The 13,259-nt window shown below is 45.6% G+C and overlaps 1 protein-coding gene across 1 annotated transcript in view; it reads right to left on the bottom strand.

The window, feature by feature from the left end:
- The window catches only part of GAREM2 (GRB2 associated regulator of MAPK1 subtype 2), a 32,149-nt gene extending 18,890 nt beyond the window's left edge, over positions 1-13,259 (bottom strand). Inside the window, exons 1-2 of the mRNA XM_014057290.2 lie at positions 12,896-13,259; positions 3,522-3,662 (exon numbers count right to left, since the gene is read on the bottom strand). Coding sequence (XP_013912765.2) covers positions 3,522-3,662; positions 12,896-13,010 — 256 coding nt within the window. The 5' untranslated portion in view covers positions 13,011-13,259. The remainder of the gene's footprint in view (positions 1-3,521; positions 3,663-12,895) is intronic.

Below are 13,259 nucleotides of genomic sequence, written 5' to 3'. Positions count from 1 at the left end.
ACATCATTACCAAAGATGGGAGGCACTTAAGAGTCTCATTAAAGGCCAGCGATGATGTCAGTTCTGTTAATTCACGACTCCAGTCACTCCTTCCTACTGTACCATCTGTTCAGCACCTCTCAATACTCTCGCATGGTGCCAGCAACTCCCTTTCCCTCTCTGATCTTCTACATTAGGCACCAACCTACTGCAAACCATGTCCTGTCTTCATTTAATGTTCACCTTCGTCGTATTTTCTGAGCCAGGTCACTGCTACTCTCTTTCCATATCTCTAGAACTTGGACAAGATGGAGTAAGCATTAGCAAGTCCAGGATCACAGTGCCCAGGAATATTTGCAACTAAACCTAGACCAGCGATGGCGAACCTATGGCACACGTGCTGGAAGTGGCACACAGAGCCATCTCTCCGGGCACGCCAGCTGTCGCCTGCTGCTCTTCCAGTTTCCGGCACATGCATGCGCGCCAGCTAGCTGGTCTTCACACATGCATGTGTGCCAGAAACTGGAAGACCAGGTAACCAGCGCGCATGCTGGTAACCGGAAGCTCAGGTGGGGAACTGCTCAGGTGGGGAACTGCTCTTCTAGTTTACAGTGTTCCCGCCCATGCGCGCTGGGGAGCTGCTCTTCCGGTTTACGGCACTCACCCACACTCCTGCGCTCCCATTTCAGCACTCAGTGCCGAAAAGGTTCACCAACACTGACCTAGACTAAGAATAAGGATTCTATTAACACAAAGTTGGAGCAGCTGGGAGTTCTAGTTCAAGATTTGGAGGACCATAGATTCCTTACATGCAGTACAGATTTAGAGGTTGAGCAAGCTGTGGGAACTAGACAAAGGGGGAAAAAAACCTGACAAAAATAAGACCATAAATCAAAACTGACAGAAGGCAAACCAGGCCCACTAAAGCCTTTTGAGGGGGGGGAAAACAGATTTTCCAAATGAAGCTGGGAGATTCCCTTCTCTTTCTGAATAAAAGGGAAGGCAACATGATGGATTGGTACATTTTGGAGCTCCCAGTCTAATGGCAGAAACCTAGTATATGCAATATAGATCTCCATTCTCATTACAATTTTTATAGAAAACCCAAAATAAGCATTCATCCACCTACCCATTAGATTCTAGAACAATAGCTTTTGTTGCAGCAAAATTAATATCTAGGGTTTTTTTTTTCCTTTGAGCTCGCTAATTTCAAGTCCTGATTCTCACTGATCTATTTCTTATGAAAAGTCTAGCCTGAGATGTGGCTGATTCCACATAGCTGATCCTTGTCCATTTGTTTTACAAACGGCATTTGCTTCTTTCACTCTCTGATATCAGAAAATTATTTCATCTCTTGAAAGCCTATCAGGAAGTACTGAGAGAAGTAGACAATGTGGAGCTTACTGAGCCACTCTGCTTCAGCCAATACACGTGCAGCTCCTTTGCCAACAATGACTCACGCTGGGTGTACATTTACCCAAAAGACCTCACCCCAAACACAAACAGGAAAGGAGACCTTGTTATTTTCTAGTGGAAGGAGATCTTATGAATCTGCTGAGCTAGGTAACCAAATATATGCAAGAAAACAACCAAGTTCAGAGACCACCAAGGATTCCACAGATTAAAAACCATAGCACTTGGAATGGGAACCTCTTGAGATGCCGATGAGACATCTATATGCAACAAAACTTTTGAGAGGAACTGGGATGTGTACGAAAAAAGAAAAAAAAAGGATCTCTTGCTTTGAACACAACACTCATCATTATAAGAACAACTAAAGCATAACTTTAAAAAGTTTTCCAACCTCCTCATATATTTATCAAGATAATATAGTTCATCATGCCATTTTGCCTTGGAAGGCAAAGGATAAGCAATCCCTCTAATTTGAAGATAATATAGACCAGCGATGGCGAACCGTGCCATAAGCAAGGGAAGCACAGGAGGGTCTTGCGCGGACGTGCCGCACCCATAATGCAATATATGACACACCCCCAGCGTGCATGCACGCATGGCAGGTGTGACCCCCCATTTTTTGCATGCTTTTTTTCTCCCTCCACAGGCTCCAGAGGCTTTATAGGAGCCTGGTGAGGGTGAAAATAGCCTCCCCCGCCCCTCCGGAGGCCCTCCCGAGCCTTCAGAGACCTTCCAGAGGCTTCCCTGAAGGCTCGGGAGGACGAAAAATGACCCTATGAACAAACCTGTGACCCTACGAACAAACAAAAAAATAACCCTACGAAGTGACTTCCGGTTTGTCTGTTGGGTCGTTTTTCGCCCTCCGGAACCTTCAGGGAAGCCTCCTGGAGGCCCCTGAAGGCTCCAGAGGGCTTAAACCAACCCTATGAGCAAACCGGAAGTCCGTTCCTGAACTTCTGGTTTGCCCATAGAGCCAGTTTTTTGCACTCTGGAGGCTTCAGGGAAGCTCCTGAAGCCTCCGGAGGGCCTCCAGAGGGGGAGGCTGTTTTTGCCCTCCCCAGGCTCCTATAAAGCATCTGGAGCCTGGGGAGGGTGAAAAATGGCTTTAAAAAAGGCTGAACTCAGCTGGCTAGTGTGCGCATGCACGCTGGCCAGCTGACAGGGCAACGCCTCGCGTGCCCTGAGAAATGGCTCCGCATGCCACCTGTGGCACGCGTGCCATAATTTCACCATCCCAGATACAGAGCCATTGGATTGATCAGGAGTGTTCCCGTTTTTTTTTTAATTTCCTGGCTGATGCTTTGCTTATTCAACAGTGCAGAAATTTCTGTTAATCTATAACAGTGATGGCAAACCTATGGCACTCGTGCCGGAAGTGGCACGCAGAGCCATCTCTATGGGCATGCCAGCCATCGCCTGTTGCTCTTTCTGTTTCCGGTACATGCGCACCCTCCAGATAATCTTTGCACGCGCGGGATCACCGAAAACCAGAAGAGCAGTTTCCTGGTGCACATGTGCACACCAGGAAGTTGAGCTTCACGTGTGCATGTGTGCCAGAAACTGGAAGACCAGGTGACCAACATGCATGCGCACACCAGAAATCAGAACTCAGCTTCCCGGCATGCACATGTGTGCTGGGGAACTGCTCTTCTAGTTTATGGCACTCCCACACGTGCGCGCTGGGGAGCTGCTCTTCCAGTTTACGGCACTCACCCGCACCTGCGTGCTCCCGTTTCGGCACTCAGTGCCCAAAAGGTTTGCCAACACTGCTCTATTACCTAACACTCTATTTCTTTTAGGCCCAGATCCGTAAACAGCAGTCCAGATCTTCTCTTATCCATTTCTCCCAACTTCATTTTATAAGTTTGTGAGGCAGGGATCTATCTTTTTCACTTTATAGTTTATCACCTAGGTCAATGTGATTGATGCATCAAGGTTCGGAAAAGGTACATCACTACGGATCAGAAATAAAAGATAAAAGAAAAGAAACTTAACCTAACCAGAGACATTCAAGAAGTTAGGACAGCTATCAGAGTATCTGTAGAAAAATCTCAGTATTTGTTGTCTAACCCTCTTCCATTACTTCCCTTCAAATAATGTGCTTCGCTGAATTCTCACCGTTCTGTTACCTGGATATTGGAGGGGGATGTCAATCTTGGGGCCAATGACATAATGTCCTTCCTCCAAGCTGTGGGCCGTCACTGTAGTCCACTGACGACAGGAGTGGATGAGAAGCACATCTTGGTCACTGACCCCCTCTACATACTCCCCTGTGACAGAAATGAGAAGAGGTGTGAGATTGCTATGCATTCACCCAAACTATCTTTTAGATGTGCACCAACCCAGCATTATTGTGATGACAATAAAGGAGAGAAGACTCTAGTCAGATTACTTCAATCAGAATTCTGGGAGCTACCCTGGAAGCTGCTGCAAGATGAAAAACGCCATCAAGAGTTCCACTAAAATGACCCCCTCATATTCTTACATTAATGGGGTAAATCCCCAGTTGAGTACCCTTACTTTCCAAAAGTCGGGCACAGAGTCCTTCTGCATAAAAGTCCAATTATGATATGACCGGTAGGCACCTGGCTATTCAAATCAGTCAACTTCTCCATGCAAAGCCTTCTTCGAATCATTACTGTCAATGTAGCAAGGCAACAGAGAGTTTTTAGAGTCATCGTCTGTAAACCCTGAGCAATGCACACTCCAATGTTGGCAGGACTTTTAAGCGTAAGTCAATCTCTCTAAGTCCCTTCTTCCCTAACCTGATGTTTTCCAGAAAGGTTGGGCCTAATTGGCTGAAAATAAAGCACCAAGGTACAGTACAGAATGTTAGAGAAATAATGCATCAGATTAACATAGACATCTCATTGAACGTGGCACTCTGTCTCTTGAAATGTCACCCCAGGAACTACACTGAGAATGAGAGAAACTGGAAGACTTTACTATATAAATACAACCCCAGACCCAGAACACCCCTGAGGTGCCAGCTCCAAGAGCGGAGCTCATCCCTCTCCACTTCCCCCAGCCAAATGCAATAGAAGAGTGGGCCTATGCTGCCAAGAGATAGGTTGCCCCAGAAACAGCCCTTTGTGCTCAATGGCGAGAGCTGCAGGCCCAAAGCCCTGCTTGGAACCATCCTTTGTACTGATGCTAAATCTGGGCCTGCAATGAAGAATTCACTCCTCCTCCTCCTCTGCCTCCAGCCCCCCCCCCCATCCTGCCATTGGGGTGCACATAGCATAGGCATTTCAAATCCACAAAATAACCCAGGAGAAAATGTATATCCTATACAGCACGTTATATTTAATACACAGGGAAGTTATATAGAAATACACAAGGTTAGAATTTCATCTTAACCATGCACGATGTATTAAAGGTATAAAACAAGACTAAGATTTTTTTTAAAAACCAGTACATTAGTGACCATATGTCCTTTCTAATAAAAGACACTCCTTTGTTTCAGAAAGCCATCCTTCAGATTTATTTTTTTTCAAAAACTCACTTTTGTCGTTTACTTTGGTTGATTGATTTCTACCACACCCAAAATACCATCTAATGCTCCGTGTTCCACATTCAGGTAAAAAAATAAATGAAAATTGAATATTTTTAGTAAAATAAATTTGCATACTGTATATTAGTTGATTTTAGATATTTTTATTACAATAGCCATTTTTGTGTTGTTTCTTTTTAAATTTTACTCTTGACTTTTTTGAGCCAAGGTGGCGCAGTGGTTAAATGCAGCACTGCAGGCTACTGCTAGATCAGCAGGTCAGCAGTTCAAATCTCACCGGCTCAGGGTTGACTCAGCCTTCCATCCTTCCGAGGTGGGTAAAATGAGGACCCAGATTGTTGGGGGCAATATGCTGACTCTCTGTAAACCGCTTAGAGAGGCCTGAAAGGCCTATGAAGCGGTATATAAGTCTACTGCTATTGCTATTGCTATTGCTATTTTATGAAATGAAGTTATAAACATAAACAATTTTCCCCTAGGAATCTATTTCAGATCTGCCTTTTTTCATATCTGTCTTATTTTTTCCAAGAAAATATGCTCACTGTACTATAAATAATAAAGTAGAAAAGCGCAAATAAGCAAGCCAATACAAGCTCCGCCCTTTTTGTTCAAAAGGGGTGGTGCTCCCACAAAATGGTTGCTTCCGTTCTTTTGATAATAGGCAGATCAACTGCGGACACTTCTCAAGCGGTTTGGTTTCCATTTCCCTGAGTCTCTTCAGTAGCCCATTCAACAGTTTGAACTTATGCACTTCTTCAGCTTTGACAGTTTACATAATATTTACCCCCCAAAAATGAAATAAGGATTGTATCATTAAAGGGAAGCAGAATTTGAATATAGTCATTGAGACGGAACACTGGGAATTCAAATGGAAGAGCATCAGATTGACTTGGCATATTATTATTATTGTTAGAGAAAATTGGCATAAGATGTGTTACTCTTGCTATGTTACTCCACTCTTGATCACTAAAGTAAATAATTCTCTTTCCTAAAACTGTAAAAAAATGCAAGCATAAGGTAACAGATTTTTTTTTTCATATGTGGTGGCAATGTTATAAAGTTCAACAATTCTGAGAAATGTTTCATAGTAGAATGGAGCACATTATGATGGCTGTAACTCCATTACAACCAAGATATTCTTAATAAATTTTTCTAAACCATATATCCCTTCAAAATACATTGAATGGTATATATGAATGGCTGCATAAATTCTATGTTTTTACTGAAAAAAATGCTTTAATTCATTCTTCAGAAGAATAACTAAATCATAAGAGCCTGCTAACATGTCTAAAATAACATTCTAATGAGAAGTAAATTGAGGTAGAATTAAATTCTAATGAGAAACCATTGTTGCATTGTGTTGTATATGGATTTCCGCTACATCAACAATTTGGGTTTTCTTATCTATGGAATTATATCTAAATTTGATCTATAACTTCCAGTACTAATTGAATGTATTGGTTATCATTTATTGTTTTGTCAGTGACTTACGTTTTGTTGATCAAGTATGTTTAGCTTAAATCCAATGTGTATAGAGAAAGGATTATATGGATCTTTTTCATTTGGGATTTGGGCTGGGGTAAAGTACTGAGAAGGCACTGATCCAAAGGTGGGCTGCTGGGGGTTTGCAGGGGTTTAGGAGAATCTCTAGCTAAGAGTATGTGCAGTTCAGAGAACCCTCAAATCCCACTCCTGGCTGGCTCCGCCACACCTCCTTGCCCCTCCCAGGAATCCCCAGGCGGCCTGTTTTGGATGCAGGAAAGTGCAGGGTATGTGCGGAGGCTAGAGGAGGGCAAAATAAGGGTCTACCAGAAGTTCGGGAACACCAGAAATGGGCCCATTTCTGGCCTTCAGAGGGCCTCCGGAGCCTGGGGAGGTCGTTTTCGTCCTCCCAGAGGCTCAAGGTAAGCCTCCGGAGCCTGGGGAGGGCAAAAAAAACACACACACCCCCCGCCATGGTGCAAGAGGCCAACTAGGCCATGCTCACCATGGCCACACCCACAATTGGGCAGAGAACCCCTTGTTAAAATTTTTGAAGCCCTGTACTGATCTTGTTCATGGATAACCTCTGGGATCCTCTGACCACAGGATCAAATCAGCTGATCTAGCAGGAGCTGCCCAGGAGAACCTACAAGTCATAGACCTGCTCCATTAGAGGGAGCACAACCCCATCCACAGACAGTGTAGTGGCCAGCCACAAAGTGGTGGTTTCTGGATGAGCAGAACTCCATCTGTCTGGAATTGAGTTTCAACCTGAGTCATCCTAATCATCTCTAATTTATATCTCCTGCCTGGTCCAAGCAGAGATATATTCAACGGGATATCAACAGCATATTCATGATAACTTACCATAAACAGGTAAATATTTTCCCTATGAGTTTCATATAGATGTTAAACAACATGGGAAGAGTGTTTTGTGTCACCTTAAAAATCGAGCACAAATAATAGCATAGGTTTCTACCTATAATGCCTTTTTTATCAGGTGCACAAAATAATCCCATGTTGCCCCTCTTAAGGATGGTACCTGCTGTCCCTAATGGGATAGGTCTCTCTCCACCTTACCTATCTACACTATGCTTCCAACCATTGTTTTCAAATTCTACTGCTCCATCGCCATATGATGTATTTCATTCCCATAATCCCTAAATAGCATATGCCAAACTTCTTGCAACAGGGAGCACAGATTTTCCTTCTCCTTTTCTTTCTATATCTCATCACTTAGAAGGAACACGTAATCCATAGAAAGAGGTCCTTTGCACTCATTATATAGGTTAATAAGGTAAAAAGAAGAGGGAAAGAGATTTGTGTCATAGAATAGAATAACAGAGTTGGAAGGGACCCTAGAGGTCATCTAGTCCAACCCCCTACTTAGGCAGGAAACCCTACACCACTTCAGACAAATGGTTAGCCAACATCTTCTTAAAAACTTCCAGTGTTGGAGCATTCACAACTTCTGGAGGCAAGTTGTTCCACTGATTAATTGTTCTGTCAGGAAATTTTTCCTCAGTTCTAAATTGCTTCTCTCCTTGATTAGTTTCTACCCACTGCTTCTTGTTCTACCTTCAGGTGCTTTGGAGAATAGCTTGACTCCCTCTTCTTTGTGGCTGCCCCTGAGATATTGGAACACTGCTATCAAGTCTCCCCCCCGTCCTCCTTTTCATCAAACTAGACATACCCAGTTCCTGCAACCGTTCTTCATGTTTTAGCCTCCAGTCCCTTAATAATCTTTGTTGCTCTTCTCTGCACTCTTTCTAGAGTCGCCACATCTTTTCTACATCGTGGCGACCAAAACTGGACGTTGTACTCCAAGTGTGGCCTTACCAAGGCATTATAAAGTGGTATTAACATTTCACGTGATCTTAATTCTACTTTGCATATTCTGTAATCTTAAATTTTACACATTCTATTTTACACATTCTGGTTAACTAACCATATATACCTGACGACAAAGAACTCTTCTTTATTCTGGTAAAAGATTTTGTGTCAGATATTTATTTACCGTAGGTTGGGGTTGTTTTTTTCAGGTGCTTAAGATACTTAAAAAGGATCCTGTTCTGCAATCTCCTTCCCTCCTTGGCCCACTTGGATTTTGGCACCAGTTTCTCCCAACAGATTTACACTCATTCTTTCTTCGCATTCGACAAAGCTGGAGCTCAGAGCCAGCAATAGGCGGGTGGTGGGGTGGGAGAGAGATGGAATGGAATGACAAAGCTCTCAGACAAAAGGCACCTTAGCCAGTCTTTAGATGCAAATCACACAAGGATAGGGCCTGAAAATCTGGCAGCTGGACAAGGGAAGGGAGGCTATTAGACAGAAAGGTTTCCCCTAACAAACTTGGAGCTGAGCTATTCCACCTCTCCACCCACCAAAATGCACATAACGAAAAAGAGCCAATATACAGTAAACACATCATTCTTGAGATTCTAAATTAACCCCAGAGGAAGTCTTGCAAACCTTTCCCAACCAACAAATTTTATTAAAAGGAATAAGCTTTCACAAGCTGCTCCTCGCTTCATCAAATTGTATTTATTTATTTGAAACATTTATATAGCTGCCCATCTCATAGTAAACTCTGGGCAAACTCCCAAACCAAAATTACAATCAAACATAAAAAAACCCCATATTAAAACTATTTAAACTAAATGCATGAAAACAAAACCCTGGTTCCAAAGGAAGCTTCCGACAATCACAATCACCTCATCTTATCCCAGCAATTGGGGGGGAAAGCCAGGTCTTCAGTATTTTACTAAGAGTTAGGAAGGGAAAAGTTGCTGATTTTCAAGGCGAAGACTGTTCCTTAGGCCAAGAGCTGCCACAGAAAAGGCCTACTTCCAAAATTGCAATGTTTAAAGAAAGGGACTAGGAGCATGTCCATGTTATCTAACCCGATAGGACAGGTAGAAGTCCTTGGGGAAAGGGGGCCTCCCAGATAACCTAGCACTATGCCACATAGGGCTTTAAAGGTGAGGAACAGCACCTTGAAAGAAACTGGAAACCAGTGCAGCTCATGCAACAAAGGTGTTACATGAGCTAACTAGGGCCATGCAACACAGTGTGCCTTGCTGAGTTCTGGGTCACTTGAGGTTTCTGGGAAGTCTTTGAGGACAGACGCACACAGAGTACATTGCTGTAATCCAAAGGGGAGGTAACCAAGCCCTTCATGGTAGTGGGCCTGGGTACTTGAGAGACCGCCTACTGCCAATTACCTCCACTAGACTGATTCGATCGCATCGATTAGGCCTCCTCCGAATTCCATCTTCTAGCCAGTGCAAACTGGCAACTACCCGGAGGAGAGCCTTCTCGGTGGCTGCTCCGTCCCTTTGGAACGAACTCCCCGTGGAGATTCGGACCCTCACCACCCTCCAGTCCTTCCGCGCCGCTGTAAAGATCTGGCTGTCCCGGCTGGCCTGGGGTTAAGATTGTAGCCCCACTCGAATTGTGTGATAGTTGTGTTTTCTTTTTTAACATGCTGTATTGTCTATTGTTTGTCTTTTCCCCCCTCCCTTTTGAATTGTGAGCCGCCCTGAGTCCCCTTAGGGAAAAGGGCGGCATACAAATAAAGGCAAAAAAAAAAAAAAAGGCATGACTGACTGTGAGCAAGGCCTCCAGGGGCAATTAGCATACTAGACAAATCTGTGACAAGCCCCCCCCCCCAATAGCCAAAGCTGCATACCAGCTCAGTCTGGGGAAGTGCTACCCCATCCAGAGTCAAAGATGAAATACAATCTGGATGTAAGGAGTCAAAAGCTCAAAGCTACTCTGTCTTGCATGCAGTGACTTTACTAATGTAGGATTTAAAAATATTTCTGATGTTTTGGTGCCTCAGTGGCTAAGATGCTGAGCTTGTCGATCAGAAAGGTCGGCAGTTCGAATCCCTAGTGCTGCGTAATGGAGTGAGCTCCCGTTAATTGTCCCAGCTTCTGCCAACTTAGCAGTTCAAAAGCATGTAAAAAGATGCCACTAGAAAAATAGGGACCACCTTTGGTGGGAAGATAACAGTGTTCTGTGCATCTTTGGCATTTAGTCATGCCAGCCACGTGACCACAGAGACGTCTTCGGACAGCGCTGATTCTTCGGCTTTGAAACGGAGATGAGCACCACCCCCTAGAGTCAGGAACGACTAGGACATACGTGCAAGGGGAACCTTTACTTTTACCTTTTATGATCTATATAATCAGATCTACATCGTCAACCTGTCTTCCTTTCCCACTTGTCATCCCAATATAAATCCGACATCGTCTAGCCACTCTACACATTTGATGAAATAGCATGCATCTTCCTACAAAACATATGCCTAATACAATTTGTTAATTGGAAAAGGTGATACTAGATTCCTTCTTGTGTTTTGCCACCATAGACTAACACTTTTCTTTTCTTACCGTAACTATCAAAACAGTACAGTAGGAGTATGAAACCTGTCCTAAAGCTATTCGGGGATTACATCTCCGAGAATCCTTTGTCATTACTCATACTAGGCTGGGGTTGATGAAAATTGAAGTAAAAATCAGCAAGATAATATCGGGTGTCCATTAAACATAGTATTCCCCAGAGCTGTTTCTCCATCACCTTTGTACATCTAACTTGAAAGAGGCCCATTAAAAAGTTGCTTTGAAGCTAAATGCACCAGCTCCAGGAGTATTTACCTGAAGTTTCCCTGCCAGGTAATGAAAATATATATATCCAGTACCTGGGCATTCTTTTTTCACACATTCTCAATGCATCAAGGGAATGTGAAAAACTTCCTGGCTTGTATAAATCTTTACCTTTAAAGGAGCTAACCAGCCTCTAGAAGAGGGGTCTACTATACAGCATCTCTGAATAACATATTCCACTAGGGTGCTCCAATCACAAAGTTTGTATATTTCCTTCTGCTTTATCAAACATTTTAAGGTGGAACAACTATCTCAAAGTAGAGAAATCATTTTCCAGCCTTCTTCAAAGGACCTTTTCTGCTGGGTTCTTACAAGGTGATTATTTAGATCACTGTCTGGATGAGCACAATACTCCCTAATCAAACAGCACACCAAACAGCAAACTAGGGAAACACAGCCTAACCAAGATCAAAGCTAGTCAAGTTCCGCATATTGGTCTCCTTAATCAGGTTCCATCAATCCCAAGCGATTGGGTTTCATTAAGTATCGCCAAGCCTGTCTTCAGCTTTCACCTTACACTGCAGGCTCATCATAAATGGAAGCTCTTTCCTGGCTCAGGCAAAGGGCCCATCTTGTCTAAACGCTTGGTGGCTACAGCGGTTAACCCAATGCATTTGGTTGTATTCCCTGAGCAAGAACGGCAAAACCTCCAGGAACAGACCAGCCGGCTATCCATTTCCTCTTGGTATTTGGGAAAGGGGAGGGTTGGTTGTTGTTGTTTTTTTTTGATAAATCAGGGCAGCTTCCTTAGGGCTTTTCAGACAACCGAGGAGTTTGAAATGGGGTAATACAGATAACCGAGTCATGCGGGGAGGGGGCTATTGTATATGTATCCCTGCCCTCCCACCCCAATCCATTCACAAGAAAAATGGGGGGGGGGGAAGCGGGGGCGGAAGCAAGCTTCCCTTCTCATTAGTATTCAAAACATCGTTCAAAGCCAAACTCCCTATTCTTCTCACGCTGTACAAAACCCGAAGCCGGGCAGCTTGCCACCCCCTACCCTTCCCTCCCTCCCACCCCAGGGATCTGCAAGCTATCCCTCCCCGTAATCAGAGGGAACAAAAGTGGGGCAAAGGAGAGAGAGGGCAAACCTCGGGAAAGAGAAATGAACGGAACGGGCAAAATTGCCATAAAAACTATCCCGCAGCGCATTTTTTTGCACCTGTAGCAGAAACCAACTATGAACCCTACGGGAAGTGGGGGGGGGGGACGGGACGGGACCGGCCGCTAAAACAAAACAAAAACACAAAAGTCCATCCAGAAGTAAATGAACCGCTCAGCGGCTTCCAGGCACCAGGCTTCCTCCCCCACACCCGCCCCGCGCCGCCCCAGCGCACTAGATCGGCACGCCAAATTTTCCGTGCAAAGCCCGCTTCACCTGCAAGAGGAATCCCTGACAGGAATGCCGGGACTCCCCTTTCGGGAGGGAGGAACCCGGGCTGCGCTCGCAACGCCTGGACGAGACAGAAGAGGCGGGATGCCGTCGAAATGCTGTACACGAGATCGGCACAAGAGCCGTCCATTCGTTTCTATGGCGCCGGAGAATCCGCCTTGGGATCGCGCTGCCACCTGCATCAGCTTCACGGGGATAAAGAACCTAAAGCAACTCGGCGAAGTTTTTGTTCAGCGTCCCTCCTCCACACCCCGCTTTGGCTCAGGTACTTGCTTCCCCGGTTCCCTCCCGGTTTTACCGACAGCGCCTCTCGCCCTCCGCCTCGCTGACAAACACAAATAACCCGGGAGGCCCGGAAATCTCCCTCCAGCCACGGCAACGATCCCCAACCGAAAGAAGCAGCCCCCTCCGCCTGCCCACCCGCACCGCCAGCGGGAAACCCACCCGGGCCGGGGCGCACGAGGGCGGGCAAGCGGCATTTGGCCACGATAAGGTCGAGCGGCAGCGGCGGGCCGGAGCTCCACGCCAGGCGGCCCAGAGCTGCCGCCAATCGCTCCATGCTGGCCGTCCGCCCCGTCGCCGCCGCAGGAGCATCGCCCTCCACCTCCTCGCTCGCGCCGTTCAGAAGCAGCAGCAGCCGCAACAAGCGAAGCCCGGGCGCTGCTCCTCCTCCTCCTCCTCGTCTTCCGACGACCGCTGCGACGCGCCGGGCAAGAGCAGCGCCGCCCGCCCCGTCCAGCAGGGCCTGCTGTTCCCGGCCGGGCAGGAAACCTCGGCCAGCGGGGGACCAGGTGGCGCTCGCTCCGGC

The sequence above is a fragment of the Thamnophis sirtalis genome, unplaced genomic scaffold (assembly GCF_051295495.1).
Source record: "Thamnophis sirtalis isolate CommonGarterSnake01/CBP01778 unplaced genomic scaffold, rThaSir2_p1.2 scaffold_6, whole genome shotgun sequence".
Taxonomy (NCBI): domain Eukaryota; kingdom Metazoa; phylum Chordata; class Lepidosauria; order Squamata; family Natricidae; genus Thamnophis; species Thamnophis sirtalis.
This window is presented reverse-complemented; position numbering and strand designations above follow the sequence as displayed.